Below are 21,849 nucleotides of genomic sequence, written 5' to 3' on the forward strand. Positions count from 1 at the left end.
GTATGCCAAGTCTGAACTTTTCGCCACTACCATTTCTAACAAAGCTCTGCACAAAAGCATTGTGGCTGCGCTTGCTTTTGACTTCGGGGAAAAAATATGCTTATTCATCCTAATGCACTTCAGGAACAGCTGAAGGGTTTTCTATTTTCTAAACAGATCCTCTGTCGAGAGGCTGCCCAGCATGTGCATTTTCAGTTTTGCTCCACTCGAGGTTTCCGTTTGTTTGCTTACTTGCTTTTTTAGAATCACGGAATCGTTTTGAGTTGGAAGGGACCTTCAGAGGTCGTCAAGTCCAACTGCAGTGAGCAGGGACATCCACAGCCTGGTCACGGTGATCAGAAATATGCATTATTTGCAAAAAGAGGATTAGAAGTGGAACAGCCTTGCGCACAGAGCAGTTCCTGTGGGTGTACCGTAGGCAGACAAGGAGAGCCAGGGGGGCTCCAGGAGCCCCAGGAACTTCTTCCTGCATTCGAGGCACTGCTCTCTCCTTCCTAGGGCTTTATATTTTGCTAAGCAAGCAAAAGGAGAGGCCCTACTGCCTTACTGGGCTGATACAGTTGGATAAAGCAGAGCCTCAGATGAAGGGTTCAGCTGCACAATGAGCTGACTTTGACAGCAAAGCCAGCTTGAGACATTCCTTTTCCCGTGCCAATATTCCCTGCTCCAGCAGTTATGTTCTTGCAGTTTCTGAGGGGCCGTGCTCCAAATCAGAGCACTGACATCGTTCTAATTAAAGACAGCATTCCTAGAAAAAAAAGATGAAACGGGAAATTCTTGTACCTACACCTTCGTTGGCCTCATGTCAGATCTTCAAGAAGTACAGATCTGGGCTGAAAGAGACTGGGAGAGGCTCAGCAGCAGATCAGAGAGCTTGCAGAAATGATGCGCAGTGTCCCCACAGAGTCAGCGATGATTTGGAAGTGCACGTTCAGTGCTTAGGCTCGTTCTGCAGGAGTGTTTCATAGGTCATCATGAAGCATCTCGTATGCAGAGTGTTTTTTTTCAGAGGCAGATATTCTCCCTCTAATGAGTGTTTCCATCCTGTGCTGCTTGTTCACGAGAATTCATTGCGGTGCAAGCAGTGGGATTTTTCATTTCGCATGCATGTCTCCACCAAAGCATTTGTTGCCACAATTTGGGGAGGATATTCATGAGCTTCTCTAGGTTGTGTTTTTGTTGTGGAGCTATCATTGAGATGACTGCAGAGATACGCTGCGAGGATTTGCATTTGTTTGGCAAGATTGAGTTTCACGCGCTGCTTGTTTTGTCCATAGGAAATGTGATGCTGATGATGGGTTTGGCAAGACTGAAAGTCGGAAGACAGAATTCAGGAATAATTTATCTTTCCATAGTTTATTCAATCATAGATTGCAACTGGTTAAATGATATCTGTGTACAGTCCGGGATGTGAAATGCCTCTGTGCTCCCCAGCTGAATTTCACAGCTATGCTGATGGTTCTACAACAAATCTTGATTGATGTTATAGTCAAAGACTTGATCTAGTTTGTAGATAAGCTTATTTATCTACAAACTGCTTAAGTTTGTAGAGATGCAGACAGTGCCTGCGTACCACCTCAGTGTGTGCAAAACAACGTCCAGTACCACGTGTTGTAGGTATGCCTGTCTGTAGAATTCTGACCTTAACCAAAAGGAGAGCTAGACCAGATGGCCTTTAGGAGTCCCTTCCAACTCAAGTGATTCCATGAAAATACACAACTATACTTCTTGTCTTTCTGGATCAACATGAGTGTGCCCATTTCAGAGACAGGGAAAACTGATCCTTTTTTAGACACTCAAGGCTACCCAACAAGCTGTTGATGAAATTCAAATGAGAGGGGTTGCTTGCATCTTGGCTGTCACCTGCATGAGGAATTGGTTCTTGTATGCTGTCATGAAAAGTATGGGAGAAGCCTGTAGAGCAGCTGCACAGGCTGTAGCTCGGTGCTTAAGAACTGCACCTTGCAGGAGTTATGTCCACAGAGCTGAACTCTGGACACTTAGTGGAGGGGAAGGTGTATGGTGGTGTTAATCTCCTGTAATTCAATTGCAGAGAAATTAATATTAAATATGTTTCTGTGCGTGCATTTGCAATGCTTTCCCTCCTATCATTATGCAAGCATAGGAGGGTAATCAAAGCCACATGAAGGACATCTGGATCCAGCACTGGTTTATGTGGCACCTGGCCCTTATTAATAGTAATGAGGAAATAGCAGTTTGGGATTTCTTGACCTCACATGAAATTCATTTCGCTGGGCAAAGGTTGCGAGCAGATGGCAGCAATTGGGGCTCATTTCATCATCTGTTACACAGACTTTATGGCTTCGTTTTGCCCCTTTCCTTTGTAAGGAGCTACCTCCTCTCTTTTTCTACCTCCTCTCTTTTTAAAAGTTGTCTTTTTTCAAAGGGAGTCCCGAAACATCTTGTTAAAGCATGTTATGTGCAGCACGAGCGTTTAGGTACGGGCTGATACAACAAAATAATCCCTCTGAGCATAAATCACTCTTTTGCTCACTGTGTTGTAAACTTCCATCTTTTTGAAGTCGTTAGTTTCTTCTGGGTGATTGGCACCTCTCCAATTTGTTCTCTATTTCCCCAGCCCACAAATACACTTTTGCACTCTGTCTTTGTGCAAATTAAAGAGAGATGAGGAGGCACAGCCGCGTCATCATCCGCATAAAGCACCATCTCAAACCAGCACTGGGGTCACCGAAGTCTCATTTAGTGATGAACCCCAATGAGTTGTGTGCAAGTGGGCAGCTTTTGAAGAGCACAGAGCGTCCTGAGTAAGGGTTTTTGTCTTCAGTGCTCGGCATCTGCCTCCCTGTTGTCACCTTTATTGGGTGACCCTTATTTTCCTTTATGTTTTTTAGTAGTTGGAGCTGATTCAAAGCACGCTAGAAGATAAACCTCAAAATTACAGGTGTAGTGCTGTTTAGTATTAGGGAAACACTATGAATTCAAGACCTAGGAAACGATGAGGTTTGATATTTGCTTGCTCAGATGTGATGGTGGCCATTAGAGTGATGGCTTCTGTGCTGCGACAACACGTATTTACAACACCCCTATCAAAAAAATCACAGTGCATCGATATAGTCAATGTACACCATGCTGCAGAAATGAAACACCAGGCCTGGAATCTATTTGTCCAACGTGCTTGATCAAAATAGCCTTACCTTGGAGCCTGATGGTAGGAAATATCCATTTCAGCCACACACTTTGCCTTTCACAATGCATTCAAAATGAAACCTCTTGGAGGTTTTATTTATCAAAGCAAAATGAAAGTGGTTCTAACTACTGACGTTGTGTAACTCATACTGGTTCTGGAGATAAATGCTTGTTTTGTATTTGGGATTTACTCACTGCTGCAAATACCTCTTCAACGCTGCAAGCCCAAAGTAGATGTGCTCAAACCCACAGTAAATTAAAGAGAAAGAGAAAATCTCAGTATTTTGACTGATCAGCATAAGATGGTGCTCCAGACACTGACAGTTCAATTCCGTGTTTCTGACAGCGTTAATGAGTTCATCAAATTAAATTAACTGCAAAACTCTAGATCCACATGGTGTTGGTTGATTGGGTTGCGCCAGTGCTACTGGTGCACATACAAACAGCACTGGGGAGCAGTGCTCTCCTGGTGACTTGAGGGCATGGAGTTCTGTGATCCAATCATTTCTCTTAGAGATTTCTGTATTTTTTCGCCCACTACTGATCAGCCTCAGGGCTCCGTATGACCTCTTTAAGCTGGATGTCAGTGGTTGGGTTCAGCGTGGCCCAAATTACAAATATCACAGGATCCCTGTGATACTTGGACTTCCAGAAATGACCCAGTCCAACCCCCTCCTAAAGCAGTTTCCCTACAGTAGGTTATATCCCTGCATGCATTCCTTCTTCTCAGTGTGAAAGACCTGAACCTTTGATTTCCATATCTGTGATACCATAGACAATCCATGACCCAACGGAAGACTCTTCATTGGCAGTGTCCGATCCCAAGACTTACTGCCATCGTCAGGAGTGGCAGCAGACCACACATCCCCAGTGGTGTAAGGAGGTTCCTTCAGCAGAGGAGTGGCCTCTGGCGAAAGATGAAGAATTGCAGAACCACAAAATTGCAGGGGTTGGAAGGAACCTCAAGAGATCATCAAGTCCAAACTCCCCTGCTAAAGCAGGTACCCTACAGTAGGTCGCACAGGTAGGCATCCAGACAAGTCTTTAATATGTTCATAGAAGGAGACTACACAACCTCTCTGGGCAGCCTGTTCCAGTGCTCTGTCACCCTTACAGTAAAGGAATCAAAAGGAGCTCTGAGCACCACCATGTCCAACCTCCCTACCTGGGAAGCCATTGCCATAGGGCTTGATAGGCTTACAGTACAATTACTGTACTTGTGATAAGAAATCAGGCCTGACTGTCCAGGAGGCTTTGACTTCGGCATCCTCCAAGGTGGGCTTGATGAGGGCGGCATGACCATTGGACTAGATGATCTAAGAGGTCTTTTCCAACCTTAATGATTCTGTGATTCTATATATGTCCTTTCTAGCTCTGTACTATTTCATTTTTTGCTAGGGCCCTTGATCATCACCACTGCAACCACTGGACTAAAATCTGGCCTTGACTTCTCTGGACCACATGTAGGCCATCATCTACAAGGCACCCACCAAGGGCACTCTTGCTTGCAAATAATGTCATTACTCACATGGGTGAGGTTATTTGTTTGCAAAGTGCTTGCAGAATCCTTGGACTACCACCAGCCTTGTAGACGACTCATCTGCATTCATTATTGCTTTTTTTAAGAGCCGAGCATGTTAAAAAAAGATGACAAATCTTTGAGTATTTTGTAGGTAGCACACTTCAGAGAAGTAGTGAAAGTTGCTAAGTTACCCGTTGCTACTTAACTCTGAAAATTTATAAAAGCGTGGCTTTGGAGAGTGTGGAGATGACTAGTGAAGGGCACCTCAAAACTTTCATTTTCTGCAAAAGCACAGATAGATTTATCCAGAGAATAAAGCACATAGCACATAGCACAGCAGTGTTTCTCAGACCCGATATAACTATTTGTTCCTATTTCTCAAATGGGTTTTTAAAGTGCATCTTGTTCACTTTCTGCAGGAATTTATATTCATAATATTCCATCAACAGCCTTGTGACCAGACTGTGTGCGACGTGCCATTCCCCAGACATCCACAGAATTGTTCTGCATTTCATTTGTGTGGGTCTGAGAGATGGACAGGCTGGTGCTCCAGATGTGGCCTCCCCAGGGAAGAGCAGAATGGAGGAGATCCTCCCTCGCCCCACTGTCCATGCTCCCTGCAATGCTCCCCAAGGCTTGTTGGCCTTCTTGGCCACATCAGCCATGTTGCTGGCTCATGGTCTACTGTTGGTCAACTGTTGATCAACCAGAACACCATTGGCTTTCCTGGCCACAAAGGCAAACTGCTGGCTTATGGTCAACCATTCGTCAACCATTGGTCAACTGTAGATAAACCAGAACATCCAGGTTCAGCTGGTGGAGCTGGTGCTTTGTGTTTGCCTGCAGGCTGTGCTCCTAAGGTCACCTCCTGTTTGAAGCCCTTTCTGGAACCTCTGATGCCTTGCTGCAGCTGTCCATTCCTGAGAGCACCAGAAGAGCAAGTGAGTCCTTGCTCACCATTGGTGCCCTCTGGAAGTCCCCAGCCCCTGGTGTCAGTGACTGCACTGCCATCACGCAGTGGCTTCACCACTGCTATGGTAAAAAGTTTCGTGCAACACCCCAAAAAGGTGAAATTTGAGCTGAGATTCAACTCAGAACAGCACGCCAGAGGGCTCACATTTAGTCATTGCATGTCTCAACTTTTCAAGCGCAAGTAGGCAGCAACCTTCCTCGTTCAGCTGCTGGAACATCTCTGCAGTTTGTCAGCCCTGCTGGTTCCAGGCTGAATGCCGATCCTTCTCGTGAATAATGCATTATTTTTCCACATTCCAGGCTGCTCTTTGCTTTTGCACTGCAGGCTGCATACTGCACTGGCTCAGATGTGCTCCCTGCCTCTGTCCCAGAGCCAGCACTGGAATTTATATGGGAGAGCCCACGGTCTGTGTTTCTGAGCTAACCTGTGCCTGTTGCAACACCTTGCATGGCACAGCACTGGGTTCTGGCAGCAGGTCAGACTGGCAGCACCTGTGTTGGCTGCTGTCACCAACACAGCTTCCCGAGCTCGGTCGCTGGTATCCTTGAGGACCGCATAAAATACTTGGAGAGCATTCCAGGAAATTGTGGAAGCCGTGAAGAATTTAAGTATTTTCCCGAGTTTTCTGTCCTCGCTCACATTTGGTCTTCATTGGCTTCCCCCCTTTTTTTTGCCAACGAATTCAAACCTCGAGCCACGTTTTTATGGAGCTGGAGAAGCCCTGAGCTCGATTGCTTTCACACTTCTCTCCAACACAACGGTCACACGTTTAAACAACAGATGAGCGACCTTGTAAATCCACCCAGGGTTTTCTCCTTTTTCAGAGTGTCATTAATTAATGATTAATTCTCACATCCAGTGAGTAACTGTTTCCATCACCACCCTGACATCACTCTCCCCTGGGGACTGCTCTATTCCTTTCTTTCTCCGCGTGCATCAGCCCAGTCTCCGGGGTTCAGTTTGGATCCAGGATTGCTCTTCTCTTCCCTCACCTGGTCGCCACCATGGATTTGGCATCAGCAGTGGTCAGATAAAGTATGACACTGTAACCCAAATTGAGGTATTTGTTGAGTCTGCAGGATTTCTGGCTTGAGAATTGCCAGGTTGGGGTTGCCTGGAGAGGTGATCCAGGCGTCCCAGGAGACACCAAAGATCACACTGGACAGGACTCTGTGCACCTGATGGAGCTGTGGGTGTCCCTGTTCAGTGCAGGGAGTTGGGCAAGATGGCCTTTAAAGGTCCCTTCCAACTCAAACCATTCTATGATTCTGTGATTCTAACCAGCTCTGGTTAGATTCCCCCAAACTTTACTGAATAACACAAGTGTTTCAAGCACAGAGAAATCAGATTTTTCAGTAATTGCACAATGCTACAAGAAACAGTTTTCTCTGTTAATGGATTTCAGTCATTTATCTATTCCTTGAAGCAGATGCTTTTTCCTCGGAGCAGCCTCTTTTAAAAGACTGAAACGTTTGAATTGCTGAGGAATGCTGCTGTTCCTATGACTGTTGTTTACGCGCTCCAAGTTTGTGTTGTCTGAATGTAGAAAATGATTTTTGTTTTAAGAATAAAAAATCTTCAAGACTTGTAAATTCACCTCTCGGTGAATACTTTTATGTTTGGGAAACATTTGCATAGCAAAAGGTTCTCAACTATTAGGAAACGTTGCACATACGAATTTCATGGTGCTAATACATTGATGTTTGACACCTGCTTCTGAGCATGAGCTCATAGGCTATTTCCTACGTAACATTTGGTAGTTTGTTTAGCCAGAAATGTCTCTAAAGTTGGACTTGGTGATCTTTTCCAATCTTGATTCTATGGTTCTGTGATAAAACACAATGGTAAGAAGGGTCCGTTGGTGTCCATCATGGTTTATCCCCACGGTACATCGTACACCGTGAAAAACACCTTGTCTCCATTCCAGGATGAATGTACACGCCTTCAGTTTCCAGCTGGCTCTGATTTTCCCTTTCCTGACTAGATTAAACACCTCTGCTGTTCTGTATTTTCATCTGGAGAATACATGTGCCCAAAGTGAGCTCTTAATTACCTTTAGGATACTCTGGGAAGGGGGAGGCATCCCAGACTGCTGCCATCAGTGATCTTTACAACTCTTGCAGTAACGCCTCTGTTTGGCTTTTCTCTTCACAGCACCTTCTCCTTCTCACTCTTTGTCGCTCACTGTAGCGTCCAGAATTATTTTGCTCAATTGTTTCACTGCCATCACCGTTGACACCCCACTTATTGACTCCTAGGCTAACTGCTCTTAACTACTCAGTCATTCTGCTCTTCCTGTTTAATACTATCGAGGAAAATGCTAATACATCACTTGGAGCTTCCCTCTCACTTCAGGATTTATTAAAATGGATGTCAGCAGACCTAAAACCTTGTCAAGCATCTCTGTGGGGACTCTTGGGTTCAAGTCATCCAACCTGCTGCCTTTAAGGTAAGTATCTTCAGAAAGCAGTGTGCTGAATAGCAAAAATGCTGTACAGAATCCACTTATAAAACCTGCTCTCAGATCAGGCACCAATCTTCTCAGCATCAATCATTTCATCTTGGTGCACCACCTTGAAGTGTGGTTTGTTTTGTAGAAGAGAATTGTCATTTCTAACCCATCTAGGCACAGTGTTCCTTATGGAAGCCTGGCAGACCCAAAGAGTCATAGAATCGTAGAATGGTTTGGGTTGGAAGAGACCTTTAAGATCATCTCGTTCCAATTCAAATCTAACAAAACCACACAACTTCACTTCTCTGCTTGGCAAGCAGTTGCTTAAAGAACATCTCATTCTGAGCTCTCATTTGCTGTGATACTTGATTGGGTTAGCACTCTTTATATCAGTTATCTCACTGATCATTTGTAGTCAGATCCTGGAATTCTGTATTCTGTAGGAAAAATACTGAAGGAGAGGCACTGCTACCCACACACATCTTTTCCTCTTCACTTTTCCTAAGTGGAAAAGAGTTGGATTTAAGATTTCAAGCACATAACATAGAACCATAGAACCATTAAGACCGCAAAAGACGTCCAAGATCGCCAAGTCCAACCGTCAACCATTCCCACCATGACCAGTCACAGACTCATTCAGGTTGAACAAGACCTCCAAGATTACAAAGTCCAACCATCAAAATTTCTGCAATCAAAGCGCTGATGCAACCAGTTTTTATTGTTAACCATCATTTATTTTTCTTTCCTTCTTCTTTGGGCACCGACTTTGGGATATACCCAAAGAATTTTTGATGTCTTTCAGTCTAGGTTTTCACAATGCTGTTGTCCTTAGTTGGTCTCTGTGCTCCTTATGTTGCCTTCCATCTCAGGATATTCTGTGATTAGGTAGCAATAATATTTTCTCTTTTTCAGAGTTAGAAAACATAACATGTGTCCCTCTTTTCTCCTTTATGCCACGAATTCCTCCTTCTGATAGAGGAGGAAGCACCACTGCAATTTATGGCAAGTGTGGACCTGGTACCCAGCTCCAGTTCCCATTCCCAGGGCTTCTCCATGCCACTGCTGTTCTGAGCCATTCCTGATCTGCAGTGTTCTGATCTTCCTCTGTATTAATGATTCATCCTAACCTTTATGTCATCAGGAAGTTTCATTAGAGCGTGGTTATTTTTGTGCGCGTAATTAGAATATTAAATAGACAAATCCTTGAGGATTCATCTATTGCATATCACTTGCATCCTCCAGCCTGCAGATCATCTTTCAGCAGAACCCTTTCTCTTCTCTCTCTTTCATGGCCACAGATAACCACAAATCATGGCTCTGCCTTGCTGGCTGACCTGTGCTGACAACTGTTACAGAGAGCAAAACCAAACACTGCGTTTATCTCCTGTAACCTGTTATTGTGCAATGCCTCGGGCAGATTCCTTGATCCGGAGTATCACGTAACGACTCTGTGCTCTGAGCTGGGAGATTCTGGGTGTCTGTCTCATGGTCACAAATGGACTGGCCATTTTTTCAGCATCTCACATGCTCGCTTCCCGTATTTTTGTTGTTTTTTTGGCAGTGGTTATCCCATCAGGCTGACCATCATGACGTTATTCTTTGGATGCATTAAGCTGGCGCTTCAAGATGTGTGTCTTGTTGGAAGTTGCAGGCTTTGGAAGCTTTTTCCCTGCTCGTGCAGGATTACAAAGGTACTTCTTTGTTGTCAACGTCTGTCAAGTATTTAGGCAGAACTGTGGTTTGTGTACAACTTTCTTGTAAGACACATGCCCTTGCCTGCTTAGAAGCTCATGTGCAAACTTGTTTATATGCTGTATTTTTAGCTTCATATTCTTGCTACCAAGAATTTAATCAGTGACTTTAAAAGCTGGATGTATTCAGAGCCCCATTAGTTCTGGTACTTATCCCCTAAGCTCCTTAATTGGGTGGCATCCATTATCGTAGCCCATATTTCCTGGCCAACAGCTACCAGCACTTCTCTTAAGCCATAGGCTGCCTATGTGGAGGGAGAAACGGATCCCCACAAGCAAAATGTCAGGGGATGAGTCTTGTGTTTTAACGTGCTTTCTCAGAGTCACAGAACCGTTTGAGTTGGAGGGGACCTTTAAAGGTCACCCAGTCCAACTCCCCTGCAGTGAACAGGGACACCTACAATGTGTCAGTTGTTACAGCTTCTAGATTTGTTTCCTGACACACAGCACAGAATCATCGAATCATTAAGATTGGAAAAGACCTCTTAGATCATCGAGTCCCTCTTCGTTGCAGGGGAGTTGGACTAGGTGACCTTTAAAGGTCCCCTCCAACTCAAACTATTCTATGATTCTGTGGTCCTGGAGGCACCGTGCCACCACATCACCTTCCTGCTGCTCATCAAGGTGAGCCCACAGCAACCTGCCATGCTGAGGACTGGTTCCATGCACATCCGGGAAGTTTCCTAAGAGCAGGCGACTTCTCCCCTGTGAAGAAGGGGCTTCTCCCCTCCTCCCAGTGATCAGCACAGCTCTCAGTGCTCTGCTGCCATGGTGTAATTGTGCTGGAAGTCAAGCAGAGCTGCAGACCACCTTCTGATCATGCTCATCTCAGGTGAGCATTCCTGGGCATTTTTATGGCTGGGAAATTGGGTCTGGAGCCCTTTGTGTATGCTTGAGTAACGTCTGTCTCCATGGAAGTGTTTGACAAACGTGCCAGTGTGGCACCAAGGGGTCAGTGGGCATGGAAGAGTTGGATTGTAGGGGTCTTTTCCAACCTGAATGATTCTATGATTCTATTTAGGGACATGGTCAGTGGGCATGGTGGGCTGGACTGATGGTTGGTCTTGATGCTCTTGGCTTTTCCTTAAAAGAGGTCTTCTCCAACTTCAACAATTGTGCGATTCTGTGAGGAACAGGCATTGCTGGCAGCCCCCACTTGCTCCAAGCTCTCTGGGTGCCCCCAGAACAGAGCCAGGACCTCTCGTCTGGCACAGCCCAGGGCTGGGGCTGTGGGGTGGGACCCCAGAGGGCTTCTGTGGGAGGAGGGCACCGGAGCAGAGCTGAGGTGGAAATCGTTCTATCCGTGCTGGGTTGCAGATGAGTTAACGGGGTGAGAGTGCCAGCTGAGATGGCTGAAAACACGGCACGGATAATTTTGAAAGATAACACTTGCTTTTAGGCTTTGTAATGCAAGTCTGCCAGGGGATTGTATGGGAACTGAAACTGTAAGAGCCCTGGGAACGCTGCAAGGAGAGAGCGAGCCAGGCAGGAGTGGGGAAGCACTCGAGGCCGGTGAAGGGAACAATCTGGTACATATTGAGTGCAGGGACTGAATCCCCGCGTGAGGCCCTGCTGGAAGGGGGGACGGCACATGCCCCACGACTGTGGAAATGGTGGATGAAAGCAAAAATGTCAGGCTTTGAAAGAAGCGAGGAGAAAGAAGGCATTCTGTGTGGTAACCAAGATTTTATTGTTTCCTGATCCCTGCTCTCTATCCCACAGCTGGGGGGATCGGGAGGAATGAAAACAAACAGCGTTCCGTGAATGGAGGCGCTCAGACGGTGCTCTGGGACTGGAGAAAATGAGGGTTTTCCTACTGACCCATGGAAAACAACAAATGGAGTTTCCTCTTCCTCCTCCCCCCTTCCTTCTATTGTGATACAGCAAGGATCATCCTTGCTGCTCTTCACCTCCCAGAGCCCTCGGTAGCGTTGTCCTAATGGTTGAACTTGTTGGTAGCATTGGACTTGACCCTGAGGGACTTTTCCATCCAATGGTGCTGCAGTTCCATGGGATGCAGTGCTCTCGTTGCCACAGTCAGCACCAAACACTCCCCCCCCCGGCAGCGGGGAAGCTGCATACAGCAGTTGCCCTGAAGCAGCGGGTTATCTGTGCGTTACAATTAACGCTGAAAAGGCAAATTGGAAAAAGAGCTGAGTAATGCAATCAGGTTGCCAGAACAGCAGTGGAAATAGCGCTGAGGCTGGGAGATCTACCAGCTTGGCAGCAGGACGCGATGAATCCTGCCCTGCGCTGCAGCATTTGCTGCTCCGGGGCGTTCCACCGTTGTTAATTAACACGGGGTATAATGCTTCACTGCCGGCTCCGCGCTCCGCCAGGCGTTGCTGTGTCTGTGTGCATCTGATCTAATTCCACGGGCAGTGGTTGCACATGGCTGCAACGCGGGGGTCCGGCGCAGTGCTGGCTGGGGGCTGTGCTGGAGGGTTTGCAGTGCGTTCCCCCTCCCCGTGAGCCCTCTGTAGATATGTGTCTGTATTCCTATATATATATTTCTGCATGTTTTATGGCTGGCTGCGCTAACGAGCTTTGTAGTGTGCCTCTACGTGAGTGTCAATTTTACTGTAATGCATAAAATGGAGGCAGGAAGTGTGTGCCAGCAGATCGCCCGGGCTAATGTGCCACAGAGGACGGTGGAATTTAATTTCCCTACAGCAATAAGGTTAACAAAACGTATTGGTGAGGTGTCTGAGCTTCGCAACATTATTTTCGGTATTTTATTCTCTAAAAGAATATTTGCAGAAAAAAGGGGTGAATTATCTTTGGCGTACGTTTTGATCAGGATGGTTTCACCTGTAGCACTAAAGGAGGTTTTTTTTCTGCACTTCTGGTTAGCATCAACAGTTTTTCAAATAGCAGCAAGAAAGCAAACCACAAATGGCAAAACCAGGCAGTCCCCGCTCGCATCACTTGGTTTCTCCCCACGGGGAGTGTCATTAATGACCATCTGGACGAGGGGATTGATTGCATCCTCAGTAAGTTTGCAGGTGACACAAAGTTAGGAGGATGTGCTGATCTGTTCGAAGTTAGGAAGGTTCTGCAGGGGGATCTGGATAGGCTGCATCGATGTGCTGAGCCAACAAGTCCCATAATTTCTTCTCATAAAGAGCAGTGCTGCGGTGGCACAGCTGCCCAGGGAGGTGGTGGGTTCACCATCCCTAGGGGTGTTCAACGAATGTGGAGATGTGGCACTGAGGGACATGGGGAGTAGACATGGTGGGGTGAGTTGGGGTTGGGCTTGGGGATCTTAGTGGTCTCCTCCAACCTGACTGATTCTTTGAATCTGTGATTCTACAAAAGCAGGTGAAGACGAGGCCCTGTGCCAAATTAGCTTGATGGGATTCTTGTTTTCATCACAGGTTAAAACGATTCAGGTACATCTGTGTTATAAAAAAGCATTGCTGCTGTAGTTCTCCTCTGCAGTGCTGCAGGTAAATCTGGAACAAATCCCTTCTGTAGCATCGAAGCAGCACGGAGCTGGTGAGCCTCATCCAACAGCAGCTACAGCTTTGGTTGTGGAAGTTTTCTCCAAGGTCACTCGTCAAGCTTTTCCTGTTAGAATAGAGAGACGTGTAAATTGAAATTCCTCCATAGTTCATTATTTCTGCCCTGAATTAATTACTGTTCAGTCTTCCTGCAAGGGACTTGGATTTGCTCATGGCATCAAACAGGAGAAGATTGCAAGGGCTTCAGGGAGCATGTTGAGAATTCAAAATTATCCTGAAAAATTGCAGGAATTTTTGGAGAAGGAAAAAAAAAGTGAAGAAATTGTGTTTTTACTTGAGAGAAGAGGGGACTGAGAGCAGGTTTTGGAAATCTTTGAATGCACAGGCGATCAACCCAAGGAGAAAGGAAGCACTGCTGTCCTCGTCCCGAGGAGCAGAGGTTTCAGTGCTGAAAATTTCATTTAGGAATTTCATTTAGGCCTTAGGAAAACGTGAATGAAGAGGTTTGTGAGAGCATGTTGGATAAACATCTGTCAGGAGGGGATTTTTGAGAGCCGGTCCAGCTGTAGAGTGAATGGAGAGTGGGCTGTCTCCTAACAGCTGTGTTTTTTGTGATTCTGTTCATGTCAGGCCTGTGTCAGCAAGTAGCCCCCTATTTCAGCACCTGACCTTTGTAATTAGCAGCTTTCGTTAGTTCTAACCTGGACAGAAGTGCCTGACATCACACATTGCTTATTGATGCAGGAGTGGGGTGACTGGAAGGCTGAGCCCAGGCCACCACCAGCCCCACAGGGGCTTGTTAACAAGTTCAGAATTATGGGGGATGCCTGGCCAAGGAAGCATCGATCAAGTGCCCTTTGGGTGGATAATTTCTGTTATCTTTTTACTGAGCCTTGTCTGTAAAACTTATCATCTCCTCAAGGACAGAAGTCAAACCATGGAACCAGAGCCATGAAGCTCGTCGAGATCTCTGTGGTCATCAAGCCATCATGGTGACCATCCCCACTCAAAGAACCACAGAATCAATCAGATTGGAAAAGATGTCTGAGACCATAAGTGCATCCCCAGCCCATCCCACCATGCCCACTGTTCACCACATCTCCACTTACCCTAAACTTAGGTGGCACGGCCTGTTTGCAGCACATCAGTTGTCTGGCAGCCACTCACAGGATAAAAACTTTAAAAAAAACACAAAGAATGACTTTTATGAGTGAGCTTGATTCTTTTGTCAAGGATTACTCACTAACCTGCCTGTGGTAGTCCATAATATTCACTTTAAAAAAATATTTGCACTCTTCAGCGCTCATAAATTTCCCCAATATTTCAGGGCGTTTCTAAACAAAATTAACCCCGGCGCAGGGAGCGTCTCAGCTCATTGCTTTCAGGCTTTCCAGCACTACTTATTGCATTGGCTCAGCCCCAAAATGAGCAAAGGAATGCAAGGGCACTGCAGCATTTGGATTGTATATGTGTGAAATTCTAAACACAGATGATGTAGGCTAGGCGGGTGACCTGTACATCCGTGGAGAGTGCAACTTGATTTCCAACTTGACAGCTTTTTGTTGAAATGAAGGGGATGGATGGGGCCTGCAGGCTACAAGCAGTGGAAATCCGGGGCAGGGCAAGCCGTGAGGCTGTGGTAGATGTCACTCAGCGTGAGCCTTGGGAATTATCCTGAGATCAGTCTCAAGAGCTGCCTTGTATTTCTTAAATAAGGGCAGAAAAGAAGATGGTATCATAGAATCGCAGAATAGTTGGGTTGGAAGGGACTTAAAGATCATAGAGCCGTGGAATGGTTGGGTTGGAAGGGACTTAAAGATCATAGAGCTGTGGAATGGTTGGGTTGGAAGGGACTTAAAGATCATAGAGCTATGGAATGGTTGGGTTGGAAGGGACTTAAAGATCATAGAGCTGTGGAATGGTTGGGTTGGAAGGGACTTAAAGATCATAGAGCCATGGAATGGTTGGGTTGGAAGGGACTTAAAGATCATAGAGCTGTGGAAAGGTTGGGTTGGAAGGGACTTAAAGATCATAGAGCCATGGAATGGTTGGGTTGGAAGGGACTTAAAGATCATAGAGCCATGGAATGGTTGGGTTGGAAGGGACCTTACAGCTCCCCCAGCCCCACCCCTGCTGTGGGCTGGGTGCTCCTCAGCAGCTCAGGCTGCTCAGGGCTCATCCACTGCCTCAGGCACCTCCAGGAATGGGGTACCCACAGCTCTGGGCAGTGCCAGGGCCTCATCTCCCTCTGCGTAAAGAATTTCACTATAACATCTATCTTAAATTTCCCCTCTTTTATAGAAAATGCAAGTTAGAAAGCGAACATGCATGATATGCAGATGAAAAGCCTGTTCCCATTTCCCTTTCTAATGAAGATTCCTGCTTTTGCTCGGATGCCGTTTGACATTGTCTGATTTCCTTAATTTCCTACAGCGAAGATACTGAACAAAAAATGAGTGTTGTAGGCCACGCATTTACGTTCTTTTCATTTCTGATCCATTTCTGCAGCGTTTTCTGCAGTTAGCTATTTGGGGCATGATGAGTTGTTTACTTGTCTAAATCGCTTCTCTAAGGAAATGTTAGCTTTTTATAGGTACACGAGATCTCTTTTATTTTAATCTATTCACGGGGATATGTGAGACGATCAAGCACATTAAAGTCAACGTAAATTCCTTGCAAAGCGAATGTTCTCAGTTTCTCGGTAGGATCACAGAATCATACAAACAAACGTGGGTCCTTCTGGGGTCATCCACCCCAGCTCCCCTGGAAGCAGAAGCGCTGATGGGTACGGCGGTTTGGAGTGGACACCTCCGGAGGCCCTTTTCCATTCAGTGAGAGATGTTACCGTCCCTTCTTCCCACACCTCTTGTTCTGATGCAAAGCCTAGAGCTGTTTTTATCATGAGATTTTTAGGGTTTTTCAGGTTCAACCTCAGAGCTGCCGCATGCAAGTCTTGATAAACTGGGGCCAGTACATACGAGTCAGCTCTCAGACATTTCAGGAGCTGGGTCAGGGCTTTCCATGGCTGTTTTTATCAATGGAAATCCATCTTCTGCATCCCCTGTACAGAAGTGTTTCAGGATGCTTAACGCTGCACTCTTCTTCCCGTAACCCAACAGCATCAGAGAGGAACTTAAAAGCCCGTTCACGGTTCTTCTGCAACGAACCCCAGAGCTTCCTGTGCACACATTGCTGCGCGCCCTGCGTTGGGTTCACTTCCACAACCTCAGAGCAGCCTCGGCTCAGTATTTACGACCTGCCCTGTTCCTTCCTTCAGCCTTTGGAGGAGGAGGAAGGCTGTAGGAGTGATTTATTGCTTTCCCATTCCGCCTCAGGAACAGCTCCTGAGCTCATCCATTATCTGTCCGTGCCTCCTCCATCCCCGTCCCCTGCCCACGCGTCCGCCCACCGCTTCCTCCTATGGGGCCCAGCCCGGCACCTGCGGTTCACATTACGACCGCCCGTGCTGGGGGGACTCCTCAGCTCTTCCCTTCCGCTTCCGCAGTGTGTCTGCGTGCACCAGATGTCTTTCTTGCTTTCTCAGTCAATAATCTGCTTTCTAGGACACCAAGCTGTACGGTCCCATCGCTGCTTTCTGGTTTTCCCAAATCATGCTCGTGGTTAGCAAACAACAGCAGCGTACAGACAGCTCACATGTTCTCCTTTCTCTTTGCTGTATGGTTATGCATCACAAATGTTGCCTAAAGGTCATGCACCGTTTTTCCACACACGTAATTCTTCCACGGGAGTGGAAACACCCAAGCATGCATGAGACTGCATTTGCTGTATAAAGTACAAAAAGAGTGAGATAGATATGATACTTTTATTTTTGTCTGGAATTAGAGAATTTCAGGTTGGACATTAGGAAACATTTCTTCTCATAAAGAGCAGAGCTGCAGTGGCACAGCTGCCCAGGGAGGTGGTGGGGTCACCAAACCTGGAGGTGTTCCAGAACCGTGGCGATGTGGCACTGAGGGACACAGTGGGCATGGTGCGGTGGGTTGGGGTTGGACTTGGGGACCTTAGAGGTCTTCTCCACCCGCAGTGATTCCACAGTTCAGTGATTCACTGCCCCACGAAGGCGATTTGCTCCCCAGAGCTTTCAGATCCTCTTTTGGCCAACAGGTGCTGCAGGTCACATCAACAGGAGCTGCTGCACAGCAGGAAGCACGGTGCTGCCCCCAAGCTGCTCTCCATGCCACGTTGGCTGCACGCCGTCACCAGCTTTTCTCAAAATCACTCAGATTTCCAGGAACTGCGTCACTGTGAGAGTGAGGGACGTTCCCAGCCCCTCTGCTCCACTTGCTGCCGTATGCAAATTGGCACAGCCCATCTGCGCGCCCAGCGATTGAGAAAAACAATTTCAGTTCCTTGGGCGCTTATTCTAAGAACGCGGATTTGGTTGACGTGTCTCCAAGGCACGTGTCAGTAGAATACAGGTGTCGCCAGGGCTGGAGGCTGGACTGGGGCTGGAGCATGGAGCTTGGGGGGTCCTTCAGGGGAGATTTCAGTTAGATGTAAGGAGGAAATTCTTTACTCCGAGGTGATGCCCAGGTGCTGCAGCCCAGTGAACAATGGGTGCCCCCTCCATGGAGTTGCTCAAGGCTCTGAGCTAGTGGGGTGCAAGCAGCCCATGGCTGGGAGTGGGGCTGGGGGGATGTGAGGCCCTTTCCAACCCGACCATTCTATGGTTCTATGATCTTTAAAGTCCCTTCCAACCCAACAATTCTATCATTCTATGATTGCAGTCCCAGTGAGCGCACATCTGGGGAGTGCCAGGGGCCAGATGTGGAGATGCATGGAGCTGGCCCTGCAGCTGGCGGGCAGCTTGGGCAGAGCCACGGCTTTATCCGCCCGATGGAGCTGATGATGTTTCCTGTGTATTTGTTTGATTTGCAAACCATTTTATCTTTGCAAGACCATTGCTCTCCTGCAGCAGCCATCTCCCCTGCCAGCACCATGAGAATATTTCGCTCGCTTCTTTCACTCCATGTGTTATCAGTGTAGTTTCAAACCAACAGTTTTGCACGCTGCCGGGTTTTTGTGCCCGGAGCGCTGGGCACAGTGCAGCGGTGTTGCAGGGTTGCCCTGGTAACTGGTGCACGTCAAAGGGAGCAAGGGATGCACGGGTCGGAGGAAGGGAAGCAAACAGAATGGCACAAACAGAATGAGTTTGGTCAGGGGTTGTGCAGCTTTCATGTGATTTTTTTTTATGGGTAGTTTTCCCCTCATCTGTGGTAGCACAGCTTGAATATAAATACAGGTTAAGGTCGTCAATCATGGCTAGCAAAGCATGGCAGAGCTGGTCGTGAACTGAGCAAGAAGGTGTAGAGTGTGCTGAGATAGAAATTGCTGCAGAGAACGCCTGGGTTGTAGGATTGCAGAGCACTGGGGTGATGAGGGCAGCTCTGGATAGTTAAAGAGCAACCAGAAAAAGTTGTCTTTTTTTTTTTTTTTAAATGCTTTTTTAGCAACAAGTATTAATAAATCTCCTGCATGGCACTTGTGGGTTTGCTCAGCCCCTCATCGTGCATTTGCTGTTTGCTTCCTGGATGCTGCAAAGCTAAGCTTTTGGTTTCCTAACCTCACGTCCAGCAGCGGTTAGCTCTGTGCAGAGCAGGTTGCAGAGCATGGTTGCAATGCTTTAGGACATTATTTGTAGACGCTGACCCAAAACAAGTGTAAGATGTGGGCGCTGTGTCTCCGTGCAGGCGCAAGCAGCGGGCTCGGCGCACTCGTCCCCCACCCACGGAGCCGGCCGCCCGCTGCCCATGCCCGTCAGATCCACCTCTGCTGGCTCCACACCAACACACGGCCCCCAGGACATCGGGGACATGCAAGAAGCTTTCACACAAGGTGAGCATCTCGTGGAGCAGGGAACGGGGCAGCCCGGCTCCCTTTGCTATGCTCCAGACCAAAGGAACTGCGGCATGTTGTTGTTCTTTCCATTTTAAAGGGTTCTCCCATCCTAGAAAGTTATCCGATAATTGTAGAGTCCTAGAATGGAGTGCTTTGGGTTGGAAGGCACTTTAAAATCCACCCAACCCAGCCATTGCCATGAGGACACATCCATTGACCAGGTGCCCAAAGCTCCATCCAGCCTGGCCTTGGGCACTGGCAGGGATGGGGCATCCACAGATCCTCTGTGCCAGGGCCTCACTGCCCTACAGGTAAAGAATTTCCCCCTAAAACCTGGATTCAGTCTTTCCTCCTCCAGTTTGAAGCCATCCCTCCTTGTCCTGTCACTATCAGACTAATGCCAACAGGGAAGGAAAGAAGGGAGGATCATAGCAAAGAAGCAGAACACATACTTTGTATAAATAATACTGGACTTGAAGGTCCTTTCCAACCTAGCTGACTGTCTGGTTATGGGGCTGAATGTTTTCTTGATCCCTTTCTCCAGTTCTTGCCTGGGATCACAGCTCCTTGTTACTTCCTTCGCACCTTCTCTAGATGTTACACCACTTGTGTTTGAAAAAAAATACCAGTTTTTGGCCTAAGCTCAATGGTGCCAATCTGTATGGGCACAACCTGATCTGGGCAACTTCATGGAGCTGTAGGGGTCCCTGTTCATGAGACTTTTAGAGGTTCCTTCCAACTCAAACAATTCTGTGATGCTATGATTGGATTCTGTGATTTTATAATTCTATGACTGAGCTGCAGATGTCCCTGCTCACTGCAGGGGATTTGGACTGGGTGATCTTCCAACTCAAAGTCCCTTCCATCTCAAATAATTCTGTGATTCAGCAAGAAGTAGGAGGTTATTGGGTAGTTTCAACTGCATTTCCCTATGTACACCTCATCCCCCCATCCTTTGGTAAAACCAAAATGGTTGGATCAAGTGGGTTAGCTGTCCTTTTCTGAATAATTCAGCTCAGAGTGCTTTGAAGAGCACCAGGGCAGCAGTTGACATAGATATTTATACTCCCCAGCTTCTGTAGGTAGTGTGAGTTCATACATAGCAGCTATTAGTTTTAAAAAAATAAACTTCTGCAGTCATGCATTGGAAACGTCACTGGGGGCTCAAGAAGTGCTTCAGGATTTGAAGACAACCAGATGAAACAGAAACCTTGTGCACTCAGTCCAGACCTCTGCCTCTTCCTCGCAGAGGAGAGAGGGAGAAAAATGGAGGTTCCACCCTCAGGATGTTGGGAAAAGGCAAGTAAAAGCATTACTTGGGTCTGATGTCAAGAAGACTGGCAAAGAAGAGGTTTTCTACCTTTAGGGAGCCATCACACTGCAGTGAATGAGGGAGTTAGTTCCTCAGTCCTGCCTTCTCTAAGCTCCCTCTGCATCTCCCAGAGGCCAAGCTATTCAGTTCCATAAAAGATGACAACTTGTATCTCATGCTTTCGTTATCTGGAGGTGGAATTTTCTCATTCATGAGCATATTTCTTGCTGAGTAGGGGAGGTGGTGAATATTAATGTCAGATATTCTGTCAGACAGATGTTCTCCTGTTCGTGGTGGTCTTAGTGATCATAGTGATCTTTTCCAACCTTAATGGATGTTGAATCCCCGGCACGCTGAAGTGAGGACTGCAAGCCTTCAGCCCTCAGTGCTTGGTGAAAGGAAAAGGCTCTGTTGGTTGTTCTCCAAAATTTCAGCTGGTGAGTAGGTCATATGGTGGAAGAAGTCCAGTATGGAAGTGCAAAGTATCTAGAGCTCATAGAATCACAGAGTCATTAAGACTGGAAAAGACCACTGAAATCATCAAGTCCAACCATCAACCCATCATTACTCATCTTGGAGAAGGAAATGCCTTTTTCTGACCCCACCAGCAGAAACGAGCTTGGAGAAGCTGTGGGTGCCCCATGCCTGGAGCTGCCAAGGCCCTGGGCAGCCTGATGTGCTCGGTGGCAACCAGCCCACTGCAGGGAGTGGGAACTGGATGGGCTGAAAGAGCCCTTCCAAGCCGACCATTCTATGGTTCTCTGATCTTTAAGGTCCCTTCCAACCCAACCATTCTATGATTCTCTGATCTCTCTAAGCGCTTCCAGAGACGAAGCCTCGTTCCAGGAGGCGCGGTGCCAAACACCAGCGGCACGGCTCCATCTGCTGCTGTGGGTGGCCCTGGCGCCTCCTCTTCATCCCCCCAACGAGTCAAGAGCCTCATCCCACTCCTTCAACAGCTGCCCGTCCTTCCCCTGCAGATCAGCTTTCTATTCTCCAGGCTGCACGCAGCGGTGCTGTGAGTCCCACCAGGCACTGGGAAAATCTGCTGTATCTGGTTCATCATTTTCCCCTTTGGTTTTTTAATGAGGAAAGCACAAAGAGGCAAAATGATCTCCTTTCTGCAGCTACGAGTAATGAACACAAGATTGTTGTAGTACAGTAACTGCCCTACTTGATTCTTTTTATTTTACAGTAGTGCTTTGGCATCAAAATGTGCTTTCTATCCATCTGCATTTGGAGACACAGAAGAAGCGATGTTCCTTCTGCACAGTGTGCAGGCTTCAACTCCTGGCTCTGGGGCAAGCTCATGGAATGAACCGTGGCTCATTCCTGCTTTAGAGGAGCA

General features: G+C 47.1%; 2 protein-coding genes across 14 annotated transcripts in view; one reads left to right on the forward strand and one right to left on the reverse strand.

The window, feature by feature from the left end:
• The window catches only part of OST4 (oligosaccharyltransferase complex subunit 4, non-catalytic), a 223,238-nt gene that overhangs the window by 116,176 nt on the left and 85,213 nt on the right, over positions 1 to 21,849 (reverse strand). The gene's annotated exons all lie outside the window — the stretch shown is intronic.
• DTNB (dystrobrevin beta) overlaps positions 1 to 21,849 on the forward strand; it is a 188,207-nt gene that overhangs the window by 110,815 nt on the left and 55,543 nt on the right. For 9 of the 13 annotated variants that reach the window (XR_008208815.1, XM_052692300.1, XM_052692238.1 and 6 more), the window contains one exon: positions 19,042 to 19,186. The exons of 2 other annotated variants lie outside the window; for them this stretch is intronic. Coding sequence is in view for 9 of the 11 variants with exons in the window: in XM_052692300.1 (XP_052548260.1) it covers positions 19,042 to 19,186 (145 nt within the window). In the remaining 2 variants the exon portion in view is untranslated. Of the gene's footprint in view, positions 1 to 9,676; positions 9,807 to 10,380; positions 10,571 to 17,455; positions 19,016 to 19,041; positions 19,187 to 21,849 lie in introns of those variants that run through there. 2 more of the 13 variants (XR_008208845.1, XM_052692289.1) reach the window with 2 other exon arrangements.

The sequence above is a fragment of the Tympanuchus pallidicinctus genome, unplaced genomic scaffold (genome assembly GCF_026119805.1).
Source record: "Tympanuchus pallidicinctus isolate F22 unplaced genomic scaffold, pur_lepc_1.0 scaffold1, whole genome shotgun sequence".
NCBI classification, from domain to species: Eukaryota; Metazoa; Chordata; class Aves; order Galliformes; family Phasianidae; genus Tympanuchus; species Tympanuchus pallidicinctus.